The sequence below is a fragment of the Platalea leucorodia genome, assembly GCF_965183815.1.
Source record: "Platalea leucorodia genome assembly, chromosome: 1".
NCBI lineage: Eukaryota > Metazoa > Chordata > Aves > Pelecaniformes > Threskiornithidae > Platalea > Platalea leucorodia.
In genome coordinates this window covers 124,823,576-124,841,832 of record NC_138823.1, presented here as the reverse complement: position 1 = coordinate 124,841,832, position 18,257 = coordinate 124,823,576, and the positions used below count along the sequence as shown (strand labels likewise).

The 18,257-nt window shown below is 52.5% G+C and overlaps 1 protein-coding gene across 1 annotated transcript; it reads right to left on the bottom strand.

Annotated features, from left to right (window-relative positions):
- Positions 1 to 2,673: 2,673 nt before the first annotated feature.
- EOMES (eomesodermin) lies at positions 2,674 to 6,547 on the bottom strand (the record flags this gene model as incomplete). The annotated part of the gene is made up of 6 exons (XM_082307921.1): positions 2,674 to 3,409; positions 4,094 to 4,155; positions 4,246 to 4,404; positions 4,876 to 4,997; positions 5,301 to 5,455; positions 5,796 to 6,547. 6 exons carry the CDS (start codon positions 6,545 to 6,547, stop codon positions 2,674 to 2,676), a joined length of 1,986 nt encoding a protein of 661 aa, XP_082164047.1.
- Positions 6,548 to 18,257: the final 11,710 nt, after the last annotated feature.

The following is an 18,257-nucleotide window of genomic DNA, read 5'->3' as shown; positions in this document are numbered from 1 at the left end:
GGCCCCGGCTGCCCGGCCCCGGCTGCCCGGCCCCGGCTGCCCGGCCCCGGCTGCCCGGCCGAGGTGCCGCCCTTCTCGCCCGCGGCTGTGGAGGAAGGGGCACTCATCCTCGGGGCAGCCCACCTCCCTCACCTCCCTCCAAACCCGCGATAAAGGCTCTCCACCCGGAGCTTGCTGTTTGTCTCAGTAAATCACATTACGAAGAGAAGTGCAAGGGTAGTTAACTTTATCTTGCGTTAATGTAAACAAATAAGCATTCAGTTCCTTGATCTTTATTTAAATATAGAGTTGTTTATCAGTGTCATCCTATGAAGATTAATTAGATACCTTTATTCACAATTTGGCGTCTGACACCCCATTTTAGGAATGCGTTATAATCACAAGGTGTTAATTGGGGCCAGCCAGGCACTTATGTTTCTATTAAACAGTGTGAGGACTTTTCACAAGTATTAAGTCCTTTTTTAACTGTGCGGTGCAAGAACATACAGCTTTTAATAACGCAGCGCGGCGGAACGGCGCTCCGGAGCGCTGCGCCGTCGGCGTGGCAGCCCGGGGAGGGCGGGCGCGGCGGGGCCGGCGTGGCACCCCACCCGGGGCTGGCCACGGGGGCGGCCTGCCGCGCCACGGGGCTTCCCCGGGACGGGGGTGACCCCCACTTAAAAGAAAAAAAAAAAAATAGGGAAAAAAAAAAAAATTCCGTCCCCAGTCGCTTAAAAATTACCGCGAGTCCCTTCCTGTCCCAAATCGGCTGTGGCTCCTTGCGCAGGGGGAGAGCTGCTGGGACACCGATTCGTTTCTCTTGCCGAGGCGCGGAGCCGGAGCCTCGCACCGAGAAGCTGATCGAAATCTCCTCGGAAATCCGCCGCCCTCCGCTGCGGAGCGGGGGGAGCCGCCCGGGGGCCGCCGCCAGTGCCCCCCGATGGCGTTACCTCCTCCGGGGCGGGCCCCGGCCTCAGCCCCTGGTTTATTTTGTTTGCAGCCGGGCATCGCTAACAGTTTAATCCCATTACTGCCTGCATATCCTCAGGAAAGGTCCTGCTGCCGCGGGAGCCGGGATTCAATCGCTCTGCCAGGAGGGGCCTTCGCCCCAGATAAGCGGGCAGGGGAATTTCGTACCGCGTTCCGGGAAACGGAGGGGGCGGGCGGGGGCAGCCCCGCTGCTGCTGGGGCAGGCGAGCCCAGTTCACAAATCGCTCCCCGGGACGAGAGCTGAGCTCACACCTCGCCTCCCTCGGCCCCGCAGAGCGGGGGGGATGGTAGGGGAAAAGAGGCACCGTCGGATTTTTAGACCAAGCTGGGGGGTCAGAGCTTGGCGGGGTGGATAGGGATGCATAGTAGAAACGAGGCAAACCACAAGAAGATATAATTAAAAACGAAAAATAGTAAAACCAGGTAAGACAGCTAGCAGCGTCCAGATGAGCTAAGTACAAGGGATAAAGCAGCAAGGAGAAACGTTACAAGAAAGAGTTAGATCTAGAGACATCTCAGCCCCCATTCCTTAGGGATGCAGCACCTCGAGCATTGGGCTCCCTCCTCCTTCCCCCCAGCTGGGACACGTGATAGAGGCAAAGAAAAGGCAGAGAGCCACCCCCACTCTTATCCCTGGCATCACCACATTTATTAAAAATTACTACTATGTACATAGAAAACAGAACCAAGTTTTGTCAGGAGAAGTTTCTGTGCCAGTGCACTAGGGCTGATCAGTTTAAAATGGCTGAAACTATAGGCAAGAAGAGTGGGTAAGTTACATCACTTCCAGTTTTGTACAGGGCAGCTGAAAAAGTCACTTTACATACATGTAAATAGAAATCTCTTAATGTTTTTTGCAATGCTCCATATACTAAGTTTGATTAACCAAAAAAAAAATGCTTTTTGAACTTCAAAGCACCACCAGAAGTCCTTTCTGACTGAACAGCTATAGGTCAACTATTTATATATTATTCCACAATATTCTACAGTGTACCTAGACAACACACAACTGTACACTTTGTTTTTGGCCACCTCAATAAAGGTTAGGCTTTTGGGATGGAGGCATGTTTTTATTAATGCAATTTCTAAATGAAGAAAAGTCAGATTTGGTCATTGTAACCCCATCGTTAGCAACAAGACCTTCAAGTCAAAATCCTGCCTGGCAAGCAGGCCTTATTTTGGCAGTCTTCTGCCAAAGAAAGCCTTAGCTGAGCGATATCCAACTCAGCCAACTGTGCTGCAGACAAGGGTTGAAGAAGCCAGCTCAGTCTAAAGCAGAACATAGCATTTGTGCAGCTCCCTGCAACCCAGCCCCCTTTTATCAGGGGGGCAGGCAGGGAAGAAAGTTAAATCTGGGATCCTTACCCCCCTATTTCCTTGCTCAGGAGTGCATAGATTTGATCAGGCCTCTGAGCCAAGCCTAACTGTACACTTTAGTGTCTCCAATAAATAAGCCACATTGTAAAATTCTAGGCTCCTGCTTACAGCTTCCACATGCGATTCCTTCTAAAAGAGGGGAAGAATTCTACTACAGTTCACTCTTTCCCTACTTCGTTACCTGCAACAGTCAAAAAACCTTTGGCACCTTCTTTAGAATTGCACACAACAATTCAAGGTGGAAGGCAAGAGTCTTTTTGGCAATCGTAATGCAAAAAAACCAAGGCCACCCTGAAAAAAATTAGCCAATTGGAATAAAAGGATGCTTTAAGAACTAGTATAGAACGCGTAGTAGCCCATGCCTTTTGAACTGTCTTTGCTATAGTCCTCAGCATTAACGTCCTCGCATTTCATAGTCGGGGAATTTTCATTGCTGGAAGTGCTAGGGGAGAGCCGTCTTCTCTTACAAGCACCCGTGTAGACCCCAGAATCATTTGAATCTAGAGACTTTATGGAAGGTGGAGTCTCTATCCAGGATGAGCCGATTTCTTCTTTCACCTTCTCCTTGGAAAGCTGGTCTTCGGGGAAACCTGGAGGACTTGTTCTGGAGGTCCAAGGTAATCCTGTTGTCATTTTTCTCTGGTAAGGGCCCCTGTTCCCCCAGCCTGCCATGGATGGAAGTGTCGGGTCAGGGTAGTATCCCAGAGCATGGGATGTCTGAAGAGGGAGGGATTTAATGCCGTAAGGGAGCAAGGTGCTAGGAGAATACTCCGCCTCGTAGGAGTTCATGTCCAGTTTGTTGGCACTAGGCTGCTGCACGGGCGTCACAAACCACCGCTGAGGAGGGCTGGCCACCTCTTCGTTCTGCTGCGGGGAGAGCAAGCCATTTGTCTGAGGGACGGTTCTCTCACTGTTGTAAAACCTGGCTGGGGGCAGGTTGTTGACAAACTGTTCTTGGAAGAACGGTTGCACGCTGTATCGGGCACCAGGGACGATCTGATGGGATCTAGGAGAATCCGTGGGAGATGGAGTTAATCTGTCATTTTCTGAAGCTGTGTACATGCTACAACATAAAAGAGAAATATTTAGCATTGTTCTTTACAATTCCAGTATGATAATAAGACAAAACAAGAACACAAATGGAAAGAAACCAAGTTACTTAATTAGAATTACAACTAGGTTTAACTGGATGGATGTTCATTTTTATCCAATTTAGGAGTTCAGTTTGTTTTTCCTAGAGCAGTACAAAATTTATAGTATTGCTGCAACAAGTATGCACTTGTTCTCTGCCAGCCAACCCATTTTAAATGAGGTGCAGCACCTTCCTCCCAGAAGCCATACTTGTATATATACAGCTCCAGTTTTTCAAAGGACATTTGATGCTAGAAAGTGAGCATTAGGCAAGTCTTCTGCTGACAATTTGAAGAAGCTGCCTGCTCTGTGGAGATACCAGATACACTGCTGCTAATCTAGCACAAATTTCCTACAAAAATTCAGAAGCCTGCTGGAAGCCAGGCCATCAAGACAATACGGTAACTATTCAAATAGACATTTAATGTTTCTAGACAGACATTTAATAGCATTGAAAGGAGTGCATCAGCTAGCAAAGCTGCCAGTAGAAGTATTGCTACTTCTGAATAACTGAAGTATGTCTAAAGAAAAAAAAAAAACTACTCTTCCACACCCATTTTGGGCCAGAATCACACCTCTCAGAGGCAGCTACAAGAGAAGACAGAAGCGTACTTACGAGTCATAGTTGTCTCTGAAGCCTTTTGCAAAAGGATTATGGTCAATTTTGAGCTGGGTAATCTAAAAGTGAAAGTAGAATATAGTAAGATGAGATGTTGAACCCGCAGGACAATTTTATTCTTAATTGTCATTTTATACATCCACACTTACATCAGTGTTTTGATACGCCGTAACCGCTATGAACTGCGTTTCAGGGAAAATAAATGTTTGAGTCTTCGAGGAATCATTCAGATCTTCAACACCATCTTCAGTCACTTCCACAATGTGAAGCCGGGGCTGGTACTTGTGTAGAGATTGCAGTACTATCATCTAAAAGGAACCACAGAAGAGACAAGATCTTCAGACAAACTGCATCTAACATTAAAAGATTTATTTCCTTCCTGTAAATTGTAATCTTTTGATTTGGGAATGGAGCATTTTTAATTGTTAACGGGAGACAATTCACAGCTTGCAGCCCTGTTTCACTAGGTTACTAATATGCCGGAATCTGTAAATGCAGGAAATCGAAAGCTATCAGCTACACTTCCACTTTTTGAGCAACTCCGGAGATAGATATATTGGCTAAAGACAAAGAAATTCACACATCTATTTCTGACATTGCTTCTCCTTGTGAAGACAATTAGGAAACAAAAGATCTACGATCCAGTTCAAGAAGGGAACAAGTCACAAGAACCGCGATCTAGCAGCTCGATTAAACGCCGTAAAGCCCCGAAACCCCAGGGCTCCCCGGGCTGAGCCACCGAGAGCCCCTCAAGGGTGCCTTCCTTCCCCGCCATTTACCTGCGCGTTGTTGTTGTTAGCACCTTTATTGTTCGTTAGCTTCAGTTTCCCGAAAGAAATCTCCTGCCTCATCCAGTGAGCCCCGGTGTTGGGCGACTCGGGGTGAACGTACACCTTGTTGCCTGGGGAAGATGAACCGGTGAAGCGGCCGCCGGGCACGGCCGCGTTGTTCGGCCGCCGGCGGCCCGGAGCAGCGGGGCAGGGCGGGCGGCAGCGCCCGGGCAGCCCCTCGGGTCCCCCCACGTCCCCTCTCCCGCCCAGCCTCACACGCCGCGGCGTGAAAATAAAAAACGCTGCAAGACGCCCTCAAAAGCGTAGCTCTGCCCGCAGCGGGATGCCGGGGGCGGGGGCGACGCGGGAACCCTTTCTGGGAAGGCGACCCGCGGAGGAAGGCGGCGGGGAGAGCCCGGAGAGCCCGCACCTACCTTGCATGTTGTTGTCGGCTTTGCCGCAGGTCACCCACTTGCCCCCCTGGAAACGCCAGTGATTGGGGTCCGCCAACACCACCTCCACGAAGACGTTGTAGTGGGCCGTGGGGTTGAGGCCGGTGATGTTAAAGCTCAGGAAAGGAAACATCCTCCTGGGGAGGGGAGGAAAAACGCACGGCGTGCGAAGCGGGCCAGGGAACGGGGCGCGGACTCTGGCGGCAGCTGGAGCCGGCCGCTGGGTGCCCCGTCCGTCCCGGCACCGGGGAAGCCAAGGAGGCAGGCAGCGACCCCCAGCCGACCCCCGCCTCACCTCCCGGTAGCCTAGTGTGGGGAAACTGGGAGAGCCGCTTTTCGAGGAAAAGCATGCCCAGGCGGAAAGTACCACCGACGGGGAGGGCGCGCAGCCGCCCGCGCGCATCCTTCCCGGGGGAGCGGCCCCGGGGGCCCCCACCACCACTTCCCTCCGCCTCGGCCCACCCCCTGCCCGCTTACCGGCCCTGCTTGGTGATGATCATCTCCGTCTGGTGCCGGTGGAACTTGAGCCAGAGCGGCCGGTTGCAGAGGAAGACCTGCGCCCGCAGCCCCGGGCCGGCGGCCGGCACCCCCAGCGCCCCTAGCCCGCCGCAGGAGCCCGACGCCGCCGGGTAAGGGCCGTAGAGGGGTCCGCCGGCCGCCGCCTGCCCGTACTGGTACCCGCCGCCGCCGCCGAACTGCGCCCGGCCGCCGGGCGGGCAGACGGCGCCCGCGAAGCCGCCCGGCGACAGGACCGAGCCGTAGGGGTAGCGCGGCCCGCCGGGCGGCTGGTAGACGGCGCCGTGCTGCGCCGGCGGCGGGTAGGGGAAGAGGGCGCAGGGTCCCCCCAGCTCGGACCCCGGCGGCCCGGGGGACTGCAGGTAGTAGCGCTCGGGGCTGAGGCTGTCCATGGAGTAGCGGGTGGCGGCGGCGGCCGGGGGCAGCTCCTCCTCCCCGCAGGGGGTGGCCTTGCGGCCGTCTGGCTTGGGGGCGGCGAAGGGCGGCTCGCCCGCCTCCGCCTCGCCCAGCACGGCGGGGGCCGCCCCGAACTTCTTGGGCGTCTTGTCCAGGTCGAGGCGCGGCGGCGAGCCCGGCCGGGGCGGCCCGCGGGACCCGCCGCCAGCTCCCGTTCCCGCTCCGGCCCCGCCGCCGCGCCCGCCGCCCTCCAGCGGGTAGAAGGGGGCGCCCGGCAGGGCCCCGGCCGCCGCCAGCAGCGGCTCGCCCAGCTGCATCCTCGGTGGGCGGCGCGGCGTAGCGCAGCGCCCACACGGCCCGGTGCCGCTGCCCACCCCGACCCGCGGCCGCGCAGCGCTGCGGCGGGGCTCCGCCGAGGCCATTTATACCGGCGCGCCGGGCTCCTCGGGCCGCCGGGGAGGGGCTTGCGCCGGGCTGTCTCATCGCCGCCCTCCACCCCCGCCGGCCCATTGGCTGGGCCGCGTGACACTAATTTAATTAGACAGCTACTAATTGGAACAAGTCACCTGTGACTCTGGTGTGTGTCCCCCCTCCCCAGCCCCCCACTCCCGCAGCCGGCTACCGGAGGGGCTCCGGCCCGCCCCGTGCCCCCGCGCCGCTCGGGGTGAGGGGAGCGCCCGCATCACCCCTCGGTGGCCGCGGTGGAGGGCCCGACTTCTCCTGCTCCCCAAAAAAAAGACCTTTTGCCGAGGTGGCACCGTCCTCCCGGGCGCACAGCCGCTCGGGCACGGAGGGGAGGATCCGCGGCGGGGAGCGAGGGATGGGGACGGAAGGCAAAACGGGGGGGGAGAGCCAGTCCCAGCGCCGGCACCCAGCAGGGAGGGAGGGCGGCGATCCGCCGGGCCGCTGAGACGGGGCGGGTGACACTAGCCCCCGCCACCCCCGCGCTGGCCGTTCGCCGTTCAGCCGATTCGGCTTGTGCCTCAGCTGAGCCCAACAGCCGCCTTCCCCCCTCTCCGCTCCCCGGGCAGCGTCGTTATCGTGGGGGTGACACGTTTCACCTTATCAGGGACGTCTCTGCGGGAAGCGGCGGGCTTAGTTCGCAGGCTCAGTTTTCAGGAACTCGGCGGTCGGTTTCTGGCAACCCGCGTTCCCCTTCAGCATCTCCCACCGGGAAGGCAGATTTATAATTCAGGCGGGTGCCAGATCTGTTTGGCGCTTTCTCTCAGCGCAAAAATCGGAGCCGTTTGCCCCAGAGGGTAAGGGAACTGCACTTGGGAAGACGTAGATGCCCGTGTGATTTCGCGGAGCGGGCAGAGCCTGCCTCAGCGATTTGCAGCTACAAATCCGCAGCCCCTCGCCCTCCGCTCGCCGCCAGCCAGCTCGCAGGGAGCGCTGCAAAAACCTCCCTCCTCCTCCCGGCGGAATTTTAAACCAGACCCGCCGAGCGGCGAGGATTTCGTTGCCTGACGGAAGGACCCGCCGGGCGCGGGGAAGCGGCCGGGCCGGAGCAGCCGAGCTCCGCCGCCGCGCCGCGCCCAGCCCCCGTTCGCCCCCCGCTCCCGCCGGGGCAGCCGAAATAAATCGCCAACAATTGACGGCGGTCGCCAAACCCCGGGGCAGCGGCGCAGGAGGAGCCCCGCTGGGATGCGGCTCTTGCGCAAGGCGGGCGCTCGCCCGGTGGCGGGCGGCGGTGCGGTGCGGTGCGGTGCGCGGCCGGCGGGGCCCGCCGAGGCAGGGGACGGGCACCGGCGGCTCCGAGGTCAGCCGGGGCTCAAACCCTACCCCTGGTCGGAGCCGAGAGATGGGGGAACCCAGCTGGGGCTGCGGCCGCACAGGCAGGAGCCTAGGGCAGGCTGATCACAGCCGCCACTGAAATACCACCACCCCCCAGCCCTAACCACCCCTTCTCTCCGCGATGACATTTGGCCCAATTTTTGCGTCGATCTTCTCCGACCGAGGAAGACAACAAAAACGCCTCGGAGAAGCCCGACGCCCCGGCACGAAGCGGAGCGGCCGCTGCGCGCTGCTGCCCCTTCCCCGGGCTGCTCCTCGGCGAGGTGTTTGCATTCACCGCGGGGTGAGGGGGGGAGCAGAGCCCGGGCGGGCAGCCCTGCTTTGAAAGCAAAACAAAACGAGGAGCATCCTGCGGGGCGCCGCGGAGGCCGAGCCTCTGCCGCCCTTCCCGCGGCCGGCGAGCCCCGCTGCGGCTCTCCGCGGGGCCGGCCCCCGCCCGGGGCTCCGCTCCGGCAGCCCGCTCCCCCGGGCTCTGCCTTTCCGGGCTAGGGCGCAGACGGAAGGCAATTTTACAGAGCTACTAGATAGGATTTAGGGGAATGAATTTTCCAAGATTGTAGATTGAAAGGGTCCCGTGATTTAAAACATCCCCGCAGGACAGGTGCCGCTTAGTTCAAGGCTGCTGCGGTTTTTTTTTTTTCCTCCAAAACTCGGCTAACCTCGCGTTAAACAGAGAAAGGTAGAAAAGCTTTCGATGGTGCTTAGGTTTCCTGCGGATTGCACTGACTCGGAGGGGGGACGGGAAAACCGTGGCCGCCCTGGGAAAGGGAGAGCTTTCCAGCTTGGTACGACATATGCCTGGGGTGAGGCTCTCCCTAACGAACGAAGGATTCACCCAGCTCCTTCCAGGCTCGGGGTTATTTTCAGCTCAGCTCGGGGGAGCAGCAGCCTGGCCTCGATCCCTGCCTAGCACCCCGCGGCTCCCGCCGAGCCAGGGGCCCGGCGGCGGCGGCGGGGGAGGCCGGGGCCGGGCTGCCCCCCCGGAGCCCCGTCGGGCGAGGCTGCAGCCCTGCGAGGGTTTGAGGGAACCGCCGGTAACTCGGGGGCTTGTTCGGTCACTCCGTACGGTGCGGGAAGAGCTGTAATCCCCTCCCTCCCCCGCACCCCTCAAATTAAAGTTAAATTCTTGGGACCGGCCAAATTCTTGGGACCCAGTATTTGTCATTCCCTCAGCTTGCAAATCCTCCCTCCCTGGGGGTCGGGGAGGCAGCCGGGGGATTGTCCCCCCTCCCCGGCTCTCCGGGGTCTGGCCGGGGAACATTCGCCACACGAAGCTGCGGGTTTTTCAGTCATGTGTGGGACCGGAGATTTCTGAATGGGTCCCGCAACCCTTTAGATGTTATCTTAGAGATAAAACAACAGAAACAGCAGATTCTGCTGAAACAGAAAGGAGCATGTTGGGTTTGTAAATCTACTAAATAACCTCCAAACCACAAAAAGAATGTTGAAAGAAAATGTAGGTCTTTGAAGGGTTACAGATTATCTTGTTTTGTTGGGCTTTATTCAAATATACTCCTGGAGTTTATTCAAATAAGGAGCGTCTCTGACTCTAAAAAAGCTGTTCCAGAAGAGCTCGTTTTCTGCAGCCTAAGTCAGCAGTGGAGTCACACTGTACTGAAGTATTTAATCCTTTGCTTTCGGGCTGGGATTGAGCCCTTTCCTCTTTTGTCGGCGGTCAGCATATCGGAAAACAGCCCCCCGCTTCAACAAATTGCTCGGACTCGTGGGACTGAAACTGTTAAACTGAAGTACCCTGCTCCGTAGGGCCTAAGAGGGGAAAAGAAGTTGGGAACCATAGAATCTATTCTATCAGGATGCTGTACACACATATATGTGTGTGTGTATATATATATGGAAATCTGTATATTGCCATATATAGCCATACATGTTCTTTATTCTTATAAATATGGATATAGATACACACACCACTGGGTCTATATAGACACCTGAAAAATTTTATCAGAATCACCTGCCATGCTGTTCCATCACTGTATTCTTTTCCTGAAGTCCTGCTTCAGTCACCATGGCAGGATTGACAGGTATTTTCTGGGCACTATGTTTGAATAGTTTCTGTAAGGTAATTTTTTTCCTTGTCCTGATTTGGATTAAAAACTAGCTGTCAGTTTCTGGATGTCCTCTTCAATTTGCTAGCATCTGATTCCCAAAGGGCTTCAATAATTTCACCTTTATATCAAGTTTGTGCTGGGATTTTGCAGATTTTCTATTTTTCCAGTCATCCAGTCTGGCTTCCCCCCCCCCCTACATACAGACTATCTGGCTAGGCAAATGAAGGAGGATACTTTTAAATGTATTCATGGGACTTCCACTCTTCCATCATCTTTCAATGTCATTTCTTTAAATCACAAAATCAGAGATTTCTCAGATGTGGCCAGTCATATGTGAGTGCTTCCTTTTTTAAATCTTGATACCTTTCTTTTCAAGGCTGTTGAGTGCTTACAGCACTCAGAAAAACCGAGGAGGTATTAATATGCCTGTGCAAGGCTTGCAGTTCAGCTTGACGCTTAACTTCGGTGACTATTTTTATGAAGAAGCCAGCTACACCCTTTCAGTGCTCAGATTGTTTCATCTGTCAAATGCAGACAACAGCTATTTCTTGTGCGGGAATGTTAGGAGACTAAATTAATCGAAAATGCTCTTTATTTTCTGATGAAAGGAAGTTCAGCAAAGACCATCAATCCATTTTAGTTTATGCCAAGTGGGATTTACAGTGTGCAGACATATACAGCCCTGAAGATACAAGAAGTGTAGCTTAAAATCTACTCTGAGGATGTGAAAAATCGAACACAAAAGGGTTAAAAAGTAGAGTCAAGTGTTGTTGAAGCAGATATATATGGACTTTAAATAGAAGAACTCAATAACCCTACAGAATCAAAGAACTGTTATCTTTAAAATTAACAGGGGATGGTGTCACATTAACAGCAATTTTACCCTTTGGTAATTAATTCAATTTAGCTGCCACTTCCTTAGCTATCAAAACCAATTTTAAAAGGCAGAATACAGACATACACATTTAAAAAATGGACACAAGTATGCATAAGCTCCATAATAAGTATGGGGCTAATTTCTAAAAATGAGAAAGTAAAGAACAGCCTTTTCTAGCCGAGGTATATGAAACAGAAAGAACAGACACGAGTCAATGAATCAGGGGCTGGAAGAAACAACTCAGTATTTGGAAAGAAAGTGGTACTCAAAGCAGCCGTATTGGCCACTTCCTTTCTCCTCCTTAAAAGAAAAATAACACGTAAAAATTCCTTATCTGTGATTTTAAATTAAAGGGAAGTGCAATGCTTAGTAAAAACTAGTCAAGGTCCCATCCTAATCAGTAAAACATGGCAGTATAAGCACGGAGAAAGATAAACATATTCAGTGCTTGGAGTGCATTCTTGGCAAGGGATGATTTTGCTAGGTAAGACCACACAACAGCTTTTTGTCGTTGGGCCTATGGTACCCTGTTGGCTAAAGAAAGAAAAAAAAGGCTGTTCGAGAAAGTGTAAATCTTTGTAAAGTGTCTTTTGCCAAATATTTAGGAAACCTAGAAGAAGAGAGATGGAAAAGTATTAAATTGGATTTAGTTCCCAGGTGACTTCCCTTGCTCCAAATGGAATTGTAGAAACTTAAGGAAAGGCAGAGACTGAAATTAGGATCACAAACCCAACCATAACCATGAGCAACATTTCATATTTTGTATTATTCATGCATAGGGATCTCCAAACAGCTCTTCTTAAATGCTTGCCTTTTCACCCTCCGATAAGTTTAATGAGGGATGCCTAGCACATTTTCCCTGGTTTTAAAGCAAGATCACTTACTCGCTTATAGATTTGTGCCAATTGTCAGCCTGGCAGTGATGCGATAGAGGTGTGAGAACATAACAGGATCCATGACATGGGCGTGACGGCCACAGAGCTGGTCAGTTTGATCCTATTTGTATTTACAAATTACAGAAGGTATTACAGGAAGTTTTAAACAGCTAATTTTGGCTCACTTGCCCTGCTTTGTATCCAAAATGACTATTGAAAGAGCCTGGATTCAACGGCACTGTGTAAATCACAGCAATTAAAATTAGCAGCTCAAATCCCGTAAAAAGATGTTCTGCTTTTTGTTCTAACACTTTAAAAAGTACAATTTCATCATGCGAAGGCCCTGATAAACTTCATGCTGCTCGGGGCTTATGATGTCAGAGCCATGAAATATTTCCTGCTGATAACATAATAGCTGAGAAATATGAGTTTTGGAGGGTTTGGGTTTTTGTTTGCTCTACGTGCGTGCAGTATGAGGCTTACAGTGGGAAAACAATTAACTCGAGGGGCTGGAAAAGCGAGTAGCAGTGGGCTACCGTGTAATTGCAGAAGCAATGAGGAATTTCACCTGATACCATTTGTGACAGCAATCAAACAGCAAGGCCTAGCAGGGAACCACATATTAAATAACTGCCGTGACGGGCGAGACCGCTATACAAATAAGCAGAAAGCAGAACCGGGGTGACATATGTACTCCCTGGGAAGGTGAGAGGATAGCTGTAGGGTTCCCCTCCTGGGGGGGGGAGCCGATTTCCACCAGCAGCCCGTCGCTATCGGGGATGGGATGGAGCCGGCAGCTTTCCTTCCAGCCGGCCCAGGCCTGCTCGGGGGGACGGCAGGGACCAGAGCGGGTGGCCAGGGCGGGAGGGAGGGAGTCCAGCGGAGGGGGCACCGTCGGGGGCCCGGTGGAGGTAGCTCCAGCCCCGCACGGGTCTCCCCGGCTGCGAGGGCCGGGGCGGGCGGTGGGGCCGCGGGTGCCGGGGAGCGGTCCCGGCCGGGAGCGCTGCCGCAAGCCGGCTCCTCGCCCACCGCCCCTCCGACGGTTTCAGGCTGGGGGCGTGAGGGGGGTAAATGCTGGCCCCCGCCTCCGTCCCTGCTTTTTAAAACCATTTTCGAAACATTACTGCCAAATCTTCGCGCCTGCGGAGGGACCGAGCAGCCCTCGCCCCCCGCACCAACCGCCGGGAGGGCCGGCAGAAACCGCCGCCGCCCCCCGAGCAAACCCTTGCGGGGACCGGCCCTGCGGGGAGCGGGCAGGGCGCTGCCGGCCCTGTGCCCGGCCGGGGAGCGGGGCCGGGGGCGGGCAGGTGGCCGGGGCGGGAGCTGCAGCCCCCGCCCCAGCCCCACGGCGGGGCGGTGGCGGGCGATCCGGCCGGATTAACGCCGGGCGCTTTGAAGTCCCTCTGTCGGCTGTGATCCCACGTCGGGGTGCTTAGGGCTCCCCATTCAGTTGTTAATTCCCACTAAGCGTTTTTAAGTACCTGAGCTCGCAGACCCATGCGCCTTCAAAACAAGTTTATGCACGCAGATAGCTCCAAAATTACCCATCTGGGTACTGGCAAGACCAAAGGCAAGAGGCGAGCAGAGTCGTTAGAAAATAATCGAAGCAAATGGGCACTTTCTTTGCCACGTGAATTTCGGCTCGGAAACCCGTTTGCAGGAGCGGGAGTTTCAAAGGCGCCCGCACCTGCGGAGCCTGCGCCCTCCTGGGCGCGGAGCCCGGGCCGCGCCGCCGCCGCTGCCGCCCCCGCCCCGGGGGGCTGCGGGGCAGGAGGCCGGGGCTGGCGCCCTGCTTTGCTCAAAGGGCCAGAAAGAAAAAAAAGCGATCAAAAAAACCCCCCTTCCATCAGAAAAAACATTAGCTGAGGAGGAAACGGCTGTGGACACCCTGGTGAGATGCCCCCTCGCTCCGGACAGGAAGAGTTTTTGCCATTGCTACCAGCCCCGTCTCTCCTTTTTTTTTTTTTTTTTTTAGCAACAGAGATTTAGGACATACACAGCAGAACGAAGCTACATTACGAAGAAACAAAAAAGATGTGACCTACGCCTCCATCCCCCCAAAATAACCCACCCACCCCTCACAACAGAACCGATCGCTGCTTTGCCACCGTAATTTGCTTCTCGGCGATGCAAGGACAACGTGAAAGGATCCGTGCACCACTTCTCTCCAATTAACTTCAGCGAGCGAAGTATGAGCGCTGTTTTTTCTAGCACAGATGATTGTGTTGGTTCCTAGCACATTAGTGAGGGGAAAATTTCAACTTGAAGAGTTTGAGTTATACAGATGAGAACAGACGAATGGCAACATCACGGAAGAACTTTAACTCACGAATGCATATTCTTTCCATTTTTGGACCATATTTTTTCCGTTCTCCACTATTCATGTTTTAGGCAGTTACTGCTTCTCCTGTTGCCCACAGCTATAGATTGAAGGGCAGAAAAGGAATGGATGTAATCAATATGAAAAGGATGTGGAAAAAAAAGTTTTGTCATCTTTTGTTTTAGGTGTTGATCTAAATTAAAATACAACCCCCTTTAGTATGACCCATTAAAAAGTATCAAGGGGTGTCCACAGGGCGGTGAGGCCTTGGTAAACATAATACTATCACAGCAACATTTCTGCCTAGTTTACACCTTATTGAGCCCTACTCAAGCTAAAATCCCACCTTCCAATTACCCTTTATATGGCCTAAGGCACAGAGTTTGACAGCTGTGGAACAAGGAGCAGGTAAAATACAGAGCCCCAGCATGATGACGGAGGTCAGGGGGCTGTGCCCCCCCATCTTGTGGGGCGGTGACTGACCCTTCCTAAGCCCCTGCTCCTGGTGCCAGCCTGGTTGCAGGGGACACCTCGGGACCTGCAGGATGGCTGTCCTTGGCTCTCGGGAGGAATTCTGCCGCTCCAGCTCACTGTCCAGCCTTTTCTCCTAAACTACAGGTGAGAGTGAGTCACACCGGAGCGGTCAGCCCATGAGACATCACAGCAAGGCGAAGGACACGCTTTTCCTTTGGTCATGGCGGCTATGAGGAGCCTTCTGTGCATAGGGCAGAAGGCAACCAGCACCTGAGCAGGGCACGGGCCATCCTTCCTTCAGCTACCTGCCCTTGGGAAAAGGAGCGGGGTGTCTCAGAGTCACGGTCTGCACTGTCGTAACAAGAGCGGTCAGGGCAGTACAAAGTGATTTGCAAGTGGCAGAGCTGGACCCAGAGTAACTTACTTTGCAAGACAGGGTAAGCTGTGCTGTATTTGCGTTTCAGCATTTGGTTGGCATGGGATACTGGCACGCTCCTGCCAGTCAAGTGCTCTTAATGTCCAGCCCAGGCTTAAGGACTGTGTAGATGCCTTGACCATTTATTTCGTCACTTTTCTACATGTGATGTAGTAGGTGGGAGGTCCTAAGGGATGAATTTTTAATGCATTGCCTATTTCTGAATGCTAACAACTCTGGGGAATATTTGATGAAAGGTGGATATTAGGAGCTCCTGAGTAGAATACATGCTGCTAAAAATCCACCTTTAAAGTGAAATTATAAAAAAAAAAGCCTACTGTAAACATGGAAAACCATCCCACCAGGCAGCAATTACACAGGTTTCAGGGAAAAAAAAAAAAGCAAGCAAAACAAGGCTGCATTTCCATCTGGTAGCGGAACAGCTCTGGAAATAATTGTCCATTTTGTTTCACCTGTCTCCTTCTGGGGTTTTGGGTCTTGACTGTCACATTTCACGGTACCATCTACCAGACCTCATTCAAGTGCTTAGGGGTGGGTGGTGCCCCAGAGAGCAGGACCCGCGTGGGACATAGCAGCAGCACGGGTGAGGGGGACACCAGTGGGCGCCACTGTGAGCCGCTGTCCCGGTTCGCTGAGCGCTCCCCTGGTCCCTGGGGCTCTCCGATTCCACGCACAGAGAAAGTGGCCAATTATTTTTCTGTCTGAAAGAGTCTGTGATGTGGCAGAGAATGACAGCTCCAAGGGAGAAAAACACCTCTTCATTAAAAAGTGCTGCTAAGCACATTGAATATCCAGATCCCAGCACCCAGTTGCACAAAGGTTAGGATGAGAGCCAAGAAATTATGCATTTTCACAGATTTTTATATACACACATATATACGTATGTGTACAATGTACACGCAGACACACACACACACACAAAAAAAAAAAAAATCTACACTCTCTTTCAACACAGGGTGGCCAAAATCCTTTAAGTTCCTACTCAGGCAAAACTCCTGCTAAAGTCCAGTTTTACTATCAGTTTTGATGTGATATAGGAATCACCTAGGAAAAAACCCCAATTAATTTGGTTACCAAATGCAAGAAGAGATTGAGCTCCACAGAAACAGAAATGATTAGGAGTGTGTTGAAGGAAAGATTAAAAGAAAAAAAAGAGAAAGAAATAATCCGTGTCTTGCACACCTCTGTTTGAAAGGTTACAGGCAAGAGAGGGCCAGGCTGCTACATTTTGTAGGTTCCATTTGATTTTATTGCCTTTTAAGTGATTTTAATGGTTGCATGAATTCATTTTAATGAATTAGAAAGTATTTCTAAAAATGATACAAAATACATATGAATCAAAAATACAAAGTATATATGAATCGTGTGGCAATGCAGAATTGGGTTTCTTGGGGAGGCACATTGTGTTGTAGAAGGGAAGCACTCCACTGCTGATACCAAAGAAAGCTCAAAATGGAAGCTGCATTTTGGGATGTGATTTTTAAAAGCCTTCCTTGTCTTTTCCTTCAGAAATTCTGAAAGGCTGAGAGAAGAGAAAGCACAGTAAGGAAAAGATGGGAGAAAAAGTGGTGACATCCAGGGCTACAGCAAGTCAGCAAGGTGGAAGTCATCATTCCCACAATGTGGGAGAGTTGAGGCTCCAAGATGAACAGAAGCAGTCCTCAGCCTTTACCTGACTCCTCACGCCCCAGCAGCTTTCTCTGGCCCAGTTCCCGGGCTGCCCGCATTCACGCACTGAGCTGCGTGGGCTCAGCAAGCTGCTGCCTGTCTCCCACAGTGGCCCAGTTAAGAGCCTGGCTCTTCCTTTGCCTCCCCGAGGAGGGTGGCCCGGGCGGGATGCTTGGAGCATCACACCACCAAGGCTGCTTCGCAGATGAGCCCCGCTCCCTCTCGCTCCTGTGTCTCAGTGAAGCAGGAAAACCTTCAGACAGAACGAGGACAGGGCAGCAAGCGACCCCCTGGTTATGGCTATCTCATTATTTATAGGGGGACATACTAAGATAAACCACCACCAATTCACTGGGAAGTGGGCGAATATTCCAGCTGAACTATAATCCAGGGGTGCAGCGATGAATAAAGAAGGGGATAGACTCACATATTTGATGTTCGAGGCTGGGCAGTGAGAAACGTGGAAATCCTGTGCTGACCAAATGGGTAAATCCCTGTGACTATGCCTTTATTTACTGGCTTGACAGAATCATTAAACACAACCTTTTTCTAACCTTTCCTGCAGTTTTATTTTGAAATTTCCACCTCCCTGTGTCCTCTCACCTGGCCGTACAACAACGCCTTTCTCAGCATCCTAAAGAAGGAATCCACAACAAGGCAGAAATGTTCAAAATATGGAAAAAAATTTCTTCTTTTCCTAAACAATTTGCAGATTATAGCCACTTGTTTTCAGTAAAGATTTTAAGCCACAATCACTTATTTTCAGCAGAACTTTAAATCCTGCAACGGCACATCTTTGTTCTCATGTGTCTCGATGCAGAACTGCTGGGTTTTGGTTCTGCAATATTCGTATTTGATCGTTTTCTGCTTTAAATGCACTGTAACGTAACCATAACAATATACCGCTTTTCCATGCTTAGCATATTCATTACCTTGTCTTCCTCTCAACTTCTTGATTTGCATGCAAGAAATCTGTGTCAGAGAGAATGCAATCTGCAAACCAATGCAATCCTGTCCCATGGGAGGAAGGAGTCAAAGTGGTACACGTAGCTCAGATGAAGAATACGAAGTACACAGAAGAGCACGATCCTGTATCACGTGAAGGGCCCACGGTCCAAGGGCAGTGTGCCAGGTAGAGAATAGCTGTTGGAAGAAGCAGCGAAAGGGCTCTGGCTGCAGTTCCACCAGGCATTGGCTTTATTGATGAAACCAGACCATGAAGTCTCCTGTTCCCTGGAAGTTGCTGGCCCACTCCTATAGCTCAGGTTTTCGCCCCTAAGGTCCGTCTGTATGAACATTTGGAAGACTGTGCTGTAAATCAGGCCATGGGGGTAGTTCTGCTTAATAATTAACCCCTCCCAAAAAAGCATGTTTTTAACCCTGCTTACTTCAGTGATCAGGTTCAGTGTGCAGTCTTACCAACAGCTGCATCAGCACAATGAAGGTGACAAGCAGCCTTACTGGAAAAAAAACAAAGAGCTGTGGGGTAGAAACTTCCTCCGCTGGTTTCACAG